General features: G+C 39.0%; 1 protein-coding gene across 2 annotated transcripts in view; it reads right to left on the bottom strand.

Annotated features, from left to right (window-relative positions):
- Window positions 1–16,522, bottom strand: part of ST13 (ST13 Hsp70 interacting protein) — a 24,341-nt gene continuing 7,819 nt past the window's right edge. For both annotated transcript variants that reach the window (XM_071422977.1, XM_071422978.1), the window contains 8 exons: window positions 16,050–16,116; window positions 15,395–15,479; window positions 12,841–12,951; window positions 11,514–11,616; window positions 7,798–7,914; window positions 7,122–7,185; window positions 5,882–5,976; window positions 1–1,751 (listed from right to left, as the gene is read on the bottom strand). In XM_071422977.1, coding sequence (XP_071279078.1) covers window positions 1,623–1,751; window positions 5,882–5,976; window positions 7,122–7,185; window positions 7,798–7,914; window positions 11,514–11,616; window positions 12,841–12,951; window positions 15,395–15,479; window positions 16,050–16,116 — 771 coding nt within the window. In that variant the 3' untranslated portion in view covers window positions 1–1,622. The remainder of the gene's footprint in view (window positions 1,752–5,881; window positions 5,977–7,121; window positions 7,186–7,797; window positions 7,915–11,513; window positions 11,617–12,840; window positions 12,952–15,394; window positions 15,480–16,049; window positions 16,117–16,522) is intronic.

Genomic DNA, 16,522 nt, shown 5'->3' on the forward strand with positions numbered 1-16,522 from the left:
TGTGTTTTTCAAAACCATACTTTATTTTTAAAGGCTAAGAGAAGTATTCAGAACTGTATTTCTTAAGCAAAAAGATTCACATTTCATTGTGCAGGGTCATTAGTAGGAGAAAAAGCATTTGGGGATTTACTTTTTTGCAACTGCTGTAGAGTTCCTACATCAAACCAGATTTGATTAAAAATGGTAACATCAGTTATGGCTCAAGATACAGAATTACAAAAGAGTAACACAAACCTTGAAATTCAAGGGGTGAACAGGTAACTATGGTCATTTTTTCCACATAAAGATGTTTTAGCCAAGACAAACAGAAGCAACAACTGTCTTATTGGTAGCCAAATCCACTGAACACCATCAGGACAGACACTGCATCAAAGATACCCGTGCTGATAAATGCACGTGTTCAAAGAATGTTCTGTCTGTTCCAATTACTTCACCTTTTCCTCTGTATCACAAGCCTCAAAACCATGGGGGTATGAAACCACAACAACAGATTTTTTTTTTTTTTTAAACAAGAGGCTACAAGAAAAGATGGAAGACCACAGAATGTGGTGAAGAACAAGTCATCACCTCTACAGAGACAGCAGGACTTGGACCAAGAAATTTTAATCAGTGAGCATGTAAGAACCCAAAACGACTCAGAACCCAGAGCTGCAATTTTGTTGGGTGCTCTCCCCTTCACCAATGTGTAACTCTGCATGTACATGTTCTGGATGGCTTGCATTCAGTGGGACAGAGGTAGTGATGGGAACAAGATTCCTTCCCTAAAGTTTCCAAATAGATGCAACCTGGTAAGCATGGCCCCAAGGAAGGGTGAGTGCAGCCAGCAGAGGGCCTGCCAACTGAGAAAGGACAAGAGTACAAGCACAGACAGGAGGAAGCTGCTCTCCCATACCCAGACTGATAAATAAAATGTTACCTAAAGGTGCTGGACAAGAACCGAACAAGTAACAAAACATCTGTGGCCTCAGCAATATGTACTTCATGCCAGGTTGTGCAAATGGTAGAATTGTACCTTTGCTGCACAGTTGTGGTGATCAAAATGATATAGTATTTGCAGTACTGCCAGAAGTTCCAGTGTGTAACTAGCTAGTCTGATTATACTGATAATAGCTTTAAAAAGTCTATCACCCATTAAAAAAAAAAAGTTGTATTTGTGGACAATTCCTTTATCCAGTTAATTCTTCAGACTTGTCCCACCTTTGCTATTTTTCTGTCCTAAAGGGATTAAGACAGACTTCAGTCATTCAAGTTCTTTCCCCTTTGCTCAGTGAGAGCAATAAAAAAAAAAAGAAAATAGCATGTTTTTATCTTATACTCCTGGAATACTACAATTTGTTTTAAGAACGATAATTCAGAGAAAACTGTCTGTAACACTTACAATGAAAGGTTGCAACTGTTGGACAAGAAGGGATGGTTGGAAACTAGGTCATCTGAATATAATCTGAGTTCTAGAAACCAGTAATTGAATAAAGTCAATACCTGGGGCTAGAGAGCAGTTCTCCTTAGAACACCCCATTTCTCTTCTTAAGAAGATCAGAGGTAAAATGGTTTATTTTATTGCAACACTGGTTAGCCAAATCCAATCCTTGCCATTCAGGTATGATTTTTAAGAACCAGGGATTTTATGGTTTACTGCCAAATTTGGCAGACAATTTACTGATGAGATTCATGACCTTGGGATTGCTCTGGTACTTGGACATATTTGCTGGATTCTGGGCAACATCTTGGAATGCAACCATAACTTCTGGATCCTGCAGGACAAAAAGAAGAAAAAAAGGAAGAAAAATTAGGACATTTGTAAAACAACTCTTCAAAAGTGATTATGTAGTTCCACATGAATCTAGTCTTGCTCAGCTTTTACAGGACAAGACTACATTAGACTTCTGGCAAGAATTCTCTGAAGACAACCCAATAATACAGTGCAGGCTGTCAAAACTGTGTCCCTAAACACCAGAGTCATTACTGAACTTGTTACACCAACAGTTCAGTGTATGACAAGGGGGATCAGATAAGACTTCTGTTTTCCCAGAACTATCAAACACAGCCACACCTACCTACTGTATTATTTCTGTTCAGGCATCTTTCAAATGCATTTTGAAGGAGGTAGGAGTTTGATGTGTGTAGCATGCATGATAGGATAACTCTGCTCTGAGCAACAGCTGATTCTCATCCTTTTCTCATTTTTTCATTCTAGCAGCAAAAGCCTGAAACTGTTGGGTTGTGAGCAGACAATGTGGCAATGTTTGGCTTTTAAAATCCATCTAATTCTCAGTCATTCCTCACCTCCACTGAGAATTCACACTTGGAAAAGAACCTTGTTGTCTCTCATCACACACTCTGTTGCAGTTGATAAATACATCCACATTGTTGAATAAAGTCAGTGCCCAAAAAAAAGCTCCATCTTCTCTATTTAGTATGAGAGGTAAAAGGTATTAATACTTTTTTCCCATACTTCTAGTATACCTTGGGCCTCCACCGAACTTGAACTGGTTTTACTTGTTTTACCTGTGTATGTTTTGAACATAATGACTCTGTATGTAACAATTTTACATCTCAGCCTGGAAAAACGTTCCCATTATAAGCAGTATCTACAAAAATTTCCAATTTTCTTTAATTCAACCAAAGCGTAAGCAGTTTATTATGTTCAATACAATTCACAGATGTTAGCTGTAATTTCATCTGCTGTCCTTTCTAGGACATTTAAGTGTTTTCACCAAAAGAGACACTGTTTCCTAGACTTCCAACCCACTGCTACAGCAGGCATGTCCTTTGGAAATCATCACCACATTACCAGTGTGCTCAGAGCTGTCTGTGCTACAATAACCTCATCCTGTATCTATTCTAGCATCAGACTCAGTCCAAAGCTGTTCAACAAGTCTGATCCTAAACTGCATTTGGTAGGTGTGGACTCTACTGAAAGCACCCACACACCTCAGTCATATTTTATACATGTTGGGAACCAAGAGTCCAGTCTTTTGGGAGGATTTACAAATGTGTTGTCTCCTTCACAAAAGATAATCTGCAAAGTATATGGAAAACAGAATGCTGAATTTCAGAAAAGAGAGATTAGATACATTCTCTCCACTTTACAGGATTCCCATGCAAAAAAAAAAAGGCAGACTTTCACAACCTCAGACTTCTTGAATTGATTTCAAAATAGGGCATGTGATTATAAAGATTGTCATGTTGTTAAGTCTGTGGTTTCATTTCTATATGAATCTGGAACAAAAAGCAAAGTAATCTTAGTCACTAATTTGTGTCAAAGCACTCCTAAATGAATGTTAAATATCCAGTTTTATGCTATGTGTTTCACTTTCCTATAAATTCACAGCAAGTAAGTGATTCTGTACTTTTGTGACTCCCTGGAAGCTCTCCACCTTAGAGAGTGCTTATAACATCCAAGGTTTGACAGTGATGAGCAATATTATCAAAATAAAGTGTAAGACTGAGGATATCAGCATTTCTGGAGGGAAATGTTTAGTGCATAAGGTGGAATGGTAGCCATTCTATTAATGGTACTAGGGAGACATTCAGTTTTCTACTGTTCTGGTCTTTAGTTGCAGAAGGAAAAATAATACTTCCAAGAAAGAGTATTATTTTTTTTCCAACTTAACACATTTTGTTGGAAGTCTGTGTCTAACATATGGCTACATGTCAAATAAGGAATCCATAGGTTCATCTTACACATAACTTCTTATAGAAAAAACTTCTATTTGACTCCAAAATGCACATGTCATGTGTCTAGAGAAAGCAGTTGCATATGCAAGACATTAAGTACTAGACAACCTACCAGATAGACAAAACAGTAAAATAAAACACTAAAATTACAGTCAATTCTTCTGGAGACTAGAAAGCTTAGGGGCAAATGAGCTAAAAAAGCATGCATTAGAAGTCACCGCAAAAAGTCACAACTTGCTACCATTAAGAAGCTGTGAAAAGAAATGCAAGAGAAGTTTTGCTGCTTTGAGAAAAAAAAAAAAAAACCTGAAGAAATAAATCTCCATGTAATGGAACCAGAAATCTTCCTCAAGAAAGAAGTTTTTATAGTGGTTTGCAGAGATCACAAAATCAGAGAATTGTTAGGGTTGGAAGGGACCTCTGGAGATCATCTAGGCCAACACCCTGCCCAGGCAAGATTTATGCCAATGACAAGCAATAACTCCCCTAAACATGTCCACAGGCAGCCATATCTGATTCTTTGGTTGCTTCTATGGATGACAAGATGAAGTTAACAGTAAAATCAGTTTAATCCGGCTTGTCTTCAGGCATCCACAGTTGTCAGGTTTACTGAACTGCAACAAGATTCAGGTACATTTCAGTGTTAACTCATGGAGAATAGTCTCCAAAATGATGAAATCACAGCAAGTCTAAAGAGACTGAGGTAGTGGCCTTTACTCTTAAAATACTCCCATATTGGCACTGACTCCTCACTATGAAAAGCCTCTACAGTTACAAAGCAATTTTGGAGTGACTTGTGCGATTCAGTTATGTTCAGACTGTTTTGTTACCTCAGATAACTGACATAATAGCTGCCAGCTTACATTATCCATCAACATATTCCACAGCTGCACTGGGCAGATGCCGAGCAGTAGAAACTACTGTTTTTTCAAACTAGAGCTTACAGGGCCAATTCAGAAAAGACCAGAAAGCAGAGTTGGACATTTTAGGAAAAGGTGGCAGTGTAGACAGAGATCAAGTTCTAATAAATCATATCTAGATAGCTGTACATGCTAAAGCCTGCCTGCATTACCAGAAGACACTGTCAACACACATTTTTTCAAGAGTCCTACCCTATGCTGGGGCATATGTAATCAGCATGCAATGGAGTCTTCTTAAAGGCACATGACAAGCACTTAATATTTAGCTGCACCTCAACACTGTTTTCAGCAACCTCTCATCACAAACTGCAGTGCTGCAGCAGGAAGTAGCCAGGTAAGGAAGACAGCTACAATCAAGGGCCCTTTCTGCTTGGTTTGCATGCAAGCCAACACTGCTGACTGTGGCAGCCTAAGTAAAGGTGTGTTTTCCAACATCAGCAACCATTAAGGGAACAAACCCATTAACTTTTGCATGGAAAGTGATGATTTTTTCTGATTCCGGGGCATACTGAATAAGATTCCTTTGTGATGCCTTTATTTCAATGAGCTGAGGACAATATGTAACTCTACTCACAGCAACCCAGAGAAAAGAAACAAGACAGTTTTGTACTTGATCATATTAGAATGCAAATTGAACTACACACTCAGCTCTGACTTTTTCTAGCCCACCTGCCCTTAAAATGGTGTTGTCAGACACGTTCCCTTTAATCTGTTGAAATACTTCTCTTGAGTAGAAGTAGTTATGACATTGAGCAATTAATCAAGCCTACCAGAGAAGTAAGCTTTCTGAATATGATTTCAGAAAATGCCAGATGAAGAACTATTCTGATACTACTTTGTCTCTGGTAAAACCTCAAATATTTAATCTCCTAAGAGAAAGGCAATTCTCATCACAATATTATTATAATACATTGTGTAAGAAAAATATTATCAATTTTTTTGTTTGTGCATAATTATCCTGCTATAAAGTGTGTGCATTCAAAAAATGAGCAAGTGAATTATAATGTGTGGAAAAGGACCATTTGAGAGACTTTCTGTATAGAACACACAGTTTTGCCTATCATAGATGGGGGGCAGGGTTTGTGTGTCATCTTTAATTAAGCTTCCATTAGTTTGTAAAACAGCTAACATTTAACCCATACAGTCTGGTGTCACACACATGAAGAAAGACTTTTACAACAGAAATAAGCAAGCACCCCCCATTGCCATCCAAAAGGTCACAACTTCCTTCCTCCCCTTAGGCTCATTCAGAAGGTGTAGCTCTGACTTTAACAAATACTCACCTGCATGGCTGCAAGAACTTCTGGATCACTGAGGATCTCATTGAGACCTGGCATACCTGCCATTCCTGGCATGCCTGCAGCCCCAGGAAAGCCACCTGAAAATCCAACACAAGAAAAATGTTCAACTCAGCCATACTGTAATTATGCTCACTGAGACCAAGACCTACTCCTTGCCACATCTCTAAAGCCGTGTCTTCCATATGGCTGCAGCTGGCCCACTCAATGGAAAGCAGGCTCTTCACCTTCTCTTTCTGTTAAGACAGACATCTCATTTCATCCATGTTTTTAAACCAATTGAATAAGAGGCTTGTACTGAGTACAGTTCTTTTCCTGGTTAACTAAAATGAGGTAGGTCTCAAGCTCAGGAAGATAAGGAGTTTGAATGCCTGGGGTGAACAATTCAGGGCAGAAGCAGCTCACTAATATGTCCCAGGCACATTCCACACTAGGCAGGAACTTTGGGTTTTGAAAAATTGTGCCACCAATGGGAAAAAACTCCAACAAAACCCCAAGAAAAACATCCCTGAAGCAAAATGCTTGAGGTTCTCTTATGGAATCCTTATTCTGCAGCTTCTTCCCCAGCTGTGCTGAACATGACACATATCTGGTCGCTATCTGGCTGCTGATCCAGTTGGAGCACACACACAGCCTATCTCAGCTCTTAACTACATCTCAATCTTCAAGAGTATCACTACTTCTGTTTCTCCCCAGTTCATTGTATAACATGGAAAGCCTGATTTTTGTGAAGTTGTTAAGGATAACTTTTCTATAAGGTAATCAGCACTACCTCCCTAAAAAAAACTATTCTGTTAACAAGAGCTTGCAATCAGCAGAGATTTCCCTCATGTTCAACCCAAATTTTCAACTTTAAAACTATTGCTCTTAAACGGATTCAAGGCACCCTGAGTAATTTAGAAAACATTTTTATACTCATTTTTAAACACATTATCAAGCAAATTCTGCTTCTTTTGTTTTCCCAGACCTAAATCCTTTCATTCTGTTATTCAATTATTGATTTCTGTCTTCCCTCTACTTGCTACACAGCATCAATCCTCTTCAAGAGAAAAAATCCCATCCCTCTTACCACTAGCGATCCAAGAGTTATTTCTATACGAGTTCTAAACTTCACATAGGATTTTTCTGTCTTGAGAACAAATGCTATAAAAACTGCAGTTATAATACTCCATATGGAAACAACAGCCACCTCTACCTCAAGTATTTGTGCTTAAAAATAAAATACCTGGGAAGCCACCTGGGAAGCCACCAAACTGAGCTCCTCCTGCCTGTCGTCTTGCTTCTTCCTCCTGCAGATGAAAGCACATCATTCCACACAAAACAATGGAAGTGCAGCCTGTTTTCTACTGCTCAACTGGGTTTAGGAGAAAAAAAACAGCTGAGACTGTTTCAGGCAGATCTGCCATCACAAGAAACAAAGCACTCTACTATCTTCAAAGCCACTGAAAAGAAATTGCTCTGTCTGTTCTTAATTTTGAACTCCCACCCCCCACATATTAAAATATATTATTAAAGCACAAAAAAAAAAAAAAAAGAGGCAAGCAAGCTGTACCAGGAATTGAGGAAGAGAAGCAAAGTATTATTCTGAATTTAAAACCTCCCACTTTGGGACACCTAAGTACTTTAAGTGAAACTTATTCTGGAATAGTCACACAATAACGGACTTCTTGAAATACAGGACTAGTAGAGATTCCAGAGACTGCTTTTGTCACAAGCAATAAAAGCAGATGAACTCAAATGCCTTCTTCTCCAGACTTCATTACTGGTTAAGTAACTAAGACAGAAACCAACTCTCCAAAATTTAAAACTTGCATTTAAAGATTTTCTTTCCTCTGTAATTAATTGTAACCAGAATTAACACTGTCCAAATTATTAAGAAATATTAAAGCCTGAATATTCACCCTTTGTGCTTTCTCATGCTCCTCCCGTGCCTTCTTCACTCTTTCCATTCTTTCCTTGATTTCCTTTTCTTCACGCTTCCGCTCATACTTCCGTCGATGTTCTGCAATTTTCTGAGCCTGTAACAATGGAATACCAGGAGTTCCTATGCATTTCTAGCATCTCACACCATGTATTTCAGTACAAAACACATGGAAGCATAACCAACCCATGGAAGCATAACCAACCCATCCTACCAGTTCTTAAAACTAAGATCTGATTTCACATCCTAAAAGCCTCTTTGTTTTAGGAGCCATTTGCTACTTCCTTCCCATGGCAGTCAGTCATTCAATGTCTACTCAACCCCGACTGGATTCACCAGAACATGCACTCTACCTTTTTTTTTTTTGTAGCAGTTTTGGGACTTGCATTATTGTTAGAACTTGAATATGTTATTATCTCATATCCCTTTATGTTTTTATCCTGAAATATTGATTTCTCTGGGGCTAAAACCACTGACTGTCTTGGAAAAAGGCACAATAGGAAGTATAATTCCCACTGCACATACACACATTCTAGATAGTGTTATCACTGTTTCAGATGCCTCTACAGCATGTACAGACCAAATAATTCCTCAACCAACCCAAGAAAGGGCTGGTGGGGAGGAAGTTTGCTTCCTTTTACTAACTTTTTCCCCAAATGTATTAAATCTATAGTCCCAGTGAAAGAATTCAAAATGAACTTCCCAAGGCTCCTCACTCAGGGCTCTTAATAACAACAGAATTAATGGCAGCACTGGTTTCCTAAAACAGAAGGTATCCTTATAAATAATTGTAAAACTGTTTCATGATTTCAGAAATAGTGAATGATGGTTACTCGGTAACATTCCTGTAACTGAAAAACGCACAGCAAAATCTGTTTGCAAGAACAAAGGTACTGCTTAGAAAATGGATACTCTTGTATTCTTTTAGAGAAATACTCTTATTCTTTAAAGGAAAAAATTGCTTTTAAAATAGAAGAAATTTGATACAACTTATTTTAGTTAGGATATACTCCTTCTATACATTATTCCCGAAGTGCATCTGCCAGAGAAAGCACACTGGAGGCAGTATCACCATGATATTTTCTGAAAAATCCTCTTTGCCCAGAATTTTCTCCTGGGGGGCTGAGAAGCCTCACAGAGGAATGAAAACAATAATTATCTGATTGCTGCTCCTGTGTTTGCTGCTTTGGAATGTGGTCTGGCCATTGTTTACCAACAGGTGAATATTTGATTGGTTCCATGTGAATTGTTTTTTCTTAATGGCCAGTAACATCCAGCTGTGTCAGACTCTCTGAGTCAGTCACAAGCTTTCATTATCATTCTTGCTAAGCCATCTGATGTATCCTTTATTTTAGTATAATTTTAGTACAGCATTAATACAATATAATATCATAAAATAATTAATCAGTCTTCTGAGAACATGGAATCAAATTCTCATCTCTCACCTTGTCCTGGGAACCCTCAGAAACACCAGAGAGGCAGCAGGAATGATAGGGAGTGAATGCAGTACCTGCTATCAGATCCTGACATAACTGATATTTAATGGCTCATTAAGAGAAAGTTAAGTGTTGTTTTCTTTTTACTGAAGCATAAATAGTTTCCAATTTTTAGATTTTTGTTATTTCTAAGTATTTCTCAAAAGGAACTAAACGTTTTTAGAATTTGACTTAAAATTTAGCTGAAAGTACTACAAAGTAAAAAATTCTAGGGAAGCTTGAAGAGAATAAATTAGATGAACACATCATTTTGAAAATCACTCATGGAAAGAGCCTATGTTTCTCCGAGAGCTACATATACAAATTCCCATGCAGTTAGCAACTACACATCAATGTATCACATGTATTCACCCTGCTGTTTCTGTGCTCAGGCAGATTAACTGGGAAAGAAAAGGCTCCCCCTCAGCCAAGCATTAAGTATTACTTCTTATATTACTTCTTATGAAAACCAGTTGAGACCTAAGACCTAATTAAATTAACCACAGATCAATAGTCTCCAAAAGAGAAGGCTAACAGGTTGTAAAATGGTTTCCATTGTCATTTTGCTGGAGACAGCAAAGACATGGTAGAAAAGCTGAAGTTCTTAGACACAGGAATGTTTATGCATGTGGGGGTTTAAGCTTGGCTGGCTGCCAGATGCTCACTAAGCCGCTCTCTCACTCCCCCCTCCTCAACAGGACAGGAAGAGAAAAATAAGATGGAGAAGCTCTTGGCTTGAGATGAAGACAAGATCCCTCACCCACTACCATCACAGGCAAAACAGACTCAGCCTGGGGAGGATTCATTTAATTTATTGCCCATTAAAAATGGAGCAGGATGATGAGAAGCAAGGACAAAACTAAAGCAACCTTCTTTCCAAAGCTCAGCTTTACTGCTTCATTCCGCTCTCTTCCACCCTGAAGAGCACAGAGGGATGGGGGCCACTATCAGTTCATAATACTGTATTTCTGCCACTCCTCCCTTTTCATACATTTTTCCTGCCCCACAGCATACAGCTCTTCACAAACTGCTCCAGTGTACCCACAAGGTACATTGCTTAAACAACAGACTGATCCACCATGGGTCCCCCCTGAGCTGCAGCTCCTCCCACAAAACCAGCTTCTGTGTAGGCTTCTCTCCACAGGCTGCAGCTTCTGCCAAGAGCCTGCTCCCCAGGGAACTCTCCATGAGCTGCAGCTTTCCTCAAGGCAGATCCAATTCCTCTCTCATGGGATCCTCCATGGGCTGCAGGGTGGATCTGCCCCATGTGGATCTCCATGGGCTCAAGACGGACAACCTGCTCAACCTTCTCCATTGGCTGCAGGGACATCTCTTGCTTCCATGCCTAGCACACCTCCTCCCACTTCCTTCTTCACTGATCTTGGTGTCTCTAGAGGGCTTGCTTCTCTCATGTTTTTCTTCTTTACAGCCCTCCCTCTCACAGCTGTTACACTGTATTTTTTAACCCTTTCTTAAATATCTTTTCACAGAAGCACCACTGGCATCACTGACTCGCTGGACTTTGGCACCAGCTGGAACTGGCTCCAGGTCTCTCCTTACAGGAGGCCAGCCCTGCAGGCTCCACCTTCCCCCAGACTCCCTATGTAAATCCAATACAATGCAACAGCTGCCATCTGTAGTGTGTCAATCACTTCAAAGGAACAGCAAAAACATGAAAAAGAAAGCCTGCTATCAATAGTGTTACAGAAGTTTCTCCTTAGAAGATTGCTGGGGTCAGCCAGGGGAGAACAGCTGAAAACGAGTTGTGCAGAACTGAGGCTGCCCTCATGGGGCTGGCTAATGAAAGTACAAACCACAGCAAAATGCTTCCTTTGGAAAGCGTGCTTAAGGTCAAAGCTTTGATCAACTCAGAAATATCTTGGGGAAAAAATCAATTATCAGCTATCTCTGCTTTTCAGAAGGTTTTTAGTCTAGATTCTAAAATACCTGGGAAACTTCAACTGCTTCAGATTCTTCTTTTAAAAATTGAAAAATGAACATATTTCATATTTCTGTCACATGTCCAGCCCCACACATTAAATTTCTCTACACACAGCCATAAACAGCTGTTACTAAAGACAGAAGTATTTATAAACTCAGTCTGAAGTGCTGGAACACATACAAACACATTTCTTCCACACAATGCCTGTTGAAGAATATGAAGGCAGCTGTGTCACTCAGACAAATCCAGGAAAGACCTCCAACATTCCTCCCCACCTACCCTTGGCTGCACCTCCTTCAGCATGGCACTTGCATCTTCATCATAATCCAGTTTACAAGCTAATGCAAGATCATGAGCAGCCTCCTCCCAGTGACCAAGAAGTCTGGAATTCAGAAGACACCAACAGTCAGAAGGGAAAACTGAACACTTGCAGCTCTTCAAAACATTTAACCATGCATCAGTCAGAAATTTTACCTAGAGCTACAAGGAGTTTAAGAACCATGGAGACTCCTCTAAGCTGCACACTACAATACTGTTAGAGGACACTTGTTTGCTTCATATCCTTATGGTAACTTCTGCTTGAAGTAACAGTAAGTAAAAAACTCTCCATGAGATTATGTCATTGTCTGCTATAAAGAATGACCTAACAGGGAGAAGGGTACCCTAGCTAAACACGTGAAGCACTACTACCACCAGGCTTAAGTGGACCCCCTTACTCAGCACTCAAACCTTGTGAGTGGATGCACCACATCTTAATTAAAGCAGTCATGTAAGCCTCTGTGCACACTTCTTTATTATTAATTTATACATACTCTTGACAATTAAAAATTTAAGCAAATGGTGGTATTACTAAATGGTGAAAGCATTTTTGCTCACAGACAGAGGTATTAATTCAAACTATTCTGTCTTCCCACTGTAAATTAAAACTGCAGATACAGTTAACAAACTAGTCTCTAAACACTGTCCAAGATGGTTTTTTTCAAGTTATATTAGCATTTACTTCTTCCACTTTTATATAAGCCATAAGAATTGTCACCTTATTTCTTGATTTATTGTTATTAAAAAAAAAAAAAGTTGAACTATAGTTGGTGGGATTCCTAACACCATTTTAAATAATTACACTGTTTGCAACAAATGGTTCCCTAATAACCAGGCACTTCAATTTACTATGTAAAAGAGCTCCAGGGTCTAAGGGAAAAGGACAGCAGAGAAATGTCCAAGAATTATGGGTCAGTAAAAAAACCCAACAAACTAAGTGAAAACAAAAGACCTCCAAACAAATAAAACAAGCAGTCCTAGATCTCACTATCTTTACCAAATAATTACAAAATGTTATTCAGAAAAGCAGGAAGCCATTAGAAGATGAGAGCGGAAGGGTGAGTGGAGGGGAAACAGCACCAGGAGAACTACTCATAAATTGCCATCAATATATCACCATCCTTTCTATTCTCTAAGCCACATACTCAACACAATGGTTTCTTGGCTCACAGCTAACAGGTCTCAGGTACAAGACAAACAGTTCAGAGGCACAGAGAAGGAGAGAATGTGTGAACAAAACTATTCCCCCCAAGTAAAGATAATATCAAGTACAGGTGCAGCTCATTACCTGTGTGCTTTCCCCCTCCATTTATAGGTCTGTGCCGAGTCAGGATTAATCTTGATGGCTCTGTCACAATCTCTAATGGCAGCATTTGGCTTCTGTAGTTTCACAAAAACACTGTGGGAACAAGAACATTTATCATACATATTGAAATACCAAGTTACTAACTTAAGCTGGAAATAATTTTGGATGACTAACAGGCAAGCTAGTGAGATAATGCATTTGAAGAGCTGAGTTCAAAAAGATTTCATAGTAACATAGATAACAAAGTCACTAAAATTTAGTCTCACCCTCCCAGCATTGTAGGTGAGTCATGAGCAAGAACTGAAAGCATTCATTGTTCAGATTCAAGCCTTGCCAGCAAGAATAACTTCAGTGCAGATGAGAGGATACAGAAATGCAAAGGACAGTCCCATGGTGGCTGGGGTCTATGGCCAATGGCAACTAGCAATTTGAACAAAACAATATTCTGCACACCATATTGCACAGTCCTTAACACAGTAAGACAAAGAAAGCATAAGGAGTTACACAGGCTACAAGGATCAACAGCTAAAGTCATGAGGAAAAGGAGGTAGGACATGAGTCATCAAAATCAAAAGCAGCAAAACAAACACAAACTCAGCAAGAAGCCCCATTCCCTTATCAGTTAAATGTAAAAATTGAAAATTTTACACCACACAAGCATCTCAGACTAACTAGTAGAGTGGTACTTTAGGAGGTTCAAGTAATTAAAATTAAAAATCTCTTAAGGAAACACTAAAAAACATTCCTGAATTGACAGAAATATTCACTATTCAACATATTCCATGCCAGAACTTCTACATCTACATCTAACTCTACATCTTCCTTTTACATGTATTTAAAAACAGTTTGTCAACAATTCCTGTAAGTAACTCATTATTAAGGCTTCTTATAAAGCAAGCACAAAGTCACACATTGTCTTCTAGGAACAAACAGGGGACAGGGTGTCAGGGAAGTGTCCCAAAGCTACACCTCATCAATGAGAGCCATTCCAATGGTGCTGGCTCCACAAAGCCCCATGTCTCTCAAACACACAAACCCCTCACAACCAAAGCTATGGATTACTCCTAGCACTTGATCAGCATGGCAAGTTTTACAACATCTTAATTTCTTTCTACAACAGACTAAATAGAGGGAACTTTTAAACTTCTCCTAACATTCTTAGTCTTCATTGCTACACCCAGTCCTGAGAAGACAGGACACTGAAAGATATTTTAAACATACTATTATGATGGCAACAGCAACAGTGTATTAAGGTACACAAGTGGTGTTGCATGCAAAAACTTTGATATGGAAAGGGAAAAAAAGCAAGGCAAGTACCAGTCAAGATGTATTACAATGGAACAGTATTTTGTATTACAAAGAACACTAATTAATCTTATGAAAGTTTACGTTCTCTTTGAATAAAATTGCTATGGGAAAGATCCACTAAATTATCATATCATCCATGATTAGTGGTCCTTTGTGTAAGAACAGAAAAAAAAATCTCCTTCTGCCACCCATACTTGTCAAGCCTTCCTGAAGAATCAGGAAGATAAAGATATTTGTTCATTATGAATTTAGAAAGTTCCCAAAACATTATCTGCAGTCTGGTAGATGTAAGCAGCAGTAAGGCCGGTGAAGAATGGGCTGAGATACACATGCATCCTGTTCAAACATATGACTGTTGAACAGAACCTGTTCTACTAACTAATTCATTTAGCAGGTACAACAGGGAGAGAATTCACAGGATTCTTATCTAAGTTCGAATCTAAACAGTGTCATTTCAATCATCATCTTAATCCTACAACACACTTCAGATTTTAGAAGTGTTTGTAACCCAGCATTATTCTACCTCAACATACCAAAAGCACTATTGTTGAGGAATACTTTCAGTGCAGGAATACTCCATGTGCAGCTGCAGTGTCAGCTGAAGATTGGACTCCAGGTGGTGAGAGCCCCAGGCAACCTTTGCACAGGGACCTGTGGCCCAGCCAGGTGACTGGACACTCAGACACAGCAGGAGCCCATGACCTCAGACTTTCACAAGCACAGACTGTGAAGGTATAAAAGCCCAGGGCTTTCTTTGTATGGAATCCCTCCTCAGAGGCACCAGCTCGAGCTGTTAATTTGTTATTGCACCACGATTAAATTATTTTAAGAATCCAGATGTCTGAGAGTCTGCTGGGAAACCCAGGGTCAAGACAGTAAGGAAACCTGATCTGACTGGGAGTGTGGGGGATGTAGCTGCAAAGGTGCTTCAGTTCCAACTCAGGCAGTGCAAGCATGACTGCCAGGGTGCCTCCTGCAAAGTGTCCTTAATGTTACTACAATGCATTTTGGAACACTATTCTGTTATTTACTCTCTTACCAAGATTCTTTATATGGCTGCTACAGCAAATCTGGTGAGTCAAATAGAAGAGAAACTGCATGAAATGAACACTTTCCTTTCCCTCCTGTGGTTGAAGTTTACACAGATCCTCAAAGTTGCCTTATACTTAGGCTCCTTAAGGAGAATAACAGAACAGGCAGAGACATAAAATCACTAGTTATGACTCACCTTGCCCTCTTGGCATACAAGATGGCCAAACAAGGATTCAGCTTGATAGCTTCTGTGAATAAGTCAACAGCCTTCTGAAGGTCCCCTAAATACAAGTATCAGTGAAGTTTCAATGATTATGTAATGAAATAACATCTGAATTCCCAAACCTGCCTTACACAGTGTTACGTGCCTAAACACTTCTTAGATAGAAGATTAGCAACAAAGAAAAATCACTTTCTCCATCTTGCTATGTTACAGAAGTACAAACTCCGAAATTAATGCTTGAGGAGAAGAGATATTTTCCCAGTTAAATTTGTATATTTAACTTTGAATGCAATCAAACAGAATGTCACATCTCTACACCTTTTCACGCATTAAGACAAACCACTAGAGACAATAAACATAATATGGAGGGAATTACTATCATGACCAATTTGTAATTAAGATGCTGTAGTACCTCCTTCCCCCTTCCACCTTTCCCAAACTATGGCTACATTGGAAAAACAGTACTTGAAGAAGCTTTCAAGCTCTAGATAATTTTGGGTATCGAACAAGAAGTATGTTTCCTCCTCCTCAAAAGCATTCATAATGGTCCAAGATATTCAGCTTCTTTTTTATAAGAGGAAAACCAAAACAAATGTCCCTGAATAGGTACTAAAAAACAATTTATCACCTTCACCGAGAGCATTTATTGCTTCCATCTTCTTTTCATTAGCTTGATCCGCCATCTCTTCAGTTACCTAACAAAATAAAATGAAAAACATACACACAAACCCCAAAAGCTGTAGAGTCCAGGCCAAAATTACCACACTAAGACTTCACCAATGGAGAAAATGCTTCAGTTGTCCAATTCCAGAACCTTCATTTTAATTTGCATTGAAATCATAGGTCAAAAAACCCCACAAAACCTTTGTTTTCAGCTTGAAGACATTAGTCAACATTATTTTTAGCTATAAAAGACTTGAAAGTTAAGTTGAATAATGGTAGAATTCTACATATCTAGTTTGCATGGGTGTTTTGATAAACTTCTTTGGCGTTTTCTGACCTGATCATCCACATGGAACTTTTTGATTGACTCTAACCTTGAAAAGGAAAAGAATGTGATTTTAAGCCAGTTAGTTTTCTGTTTAGAAGAAAATGAGACAA

The sequence above is a fragment of the Agelaius tricolor genome, unplaced genomic scaffold (assembly GCF_023055355.1).
Source record: "Agelaius tricolor isolate 1412-34295 unplaced genomic scaffold, bAgeTri1.0.p SCAF_3, whole genome shotgun sequence".
NCBI lineage: Eukaryota > Metazoa > Chordata > Aves > Passeriformes > Icteridae > Agelaius > Agelaius tricolor.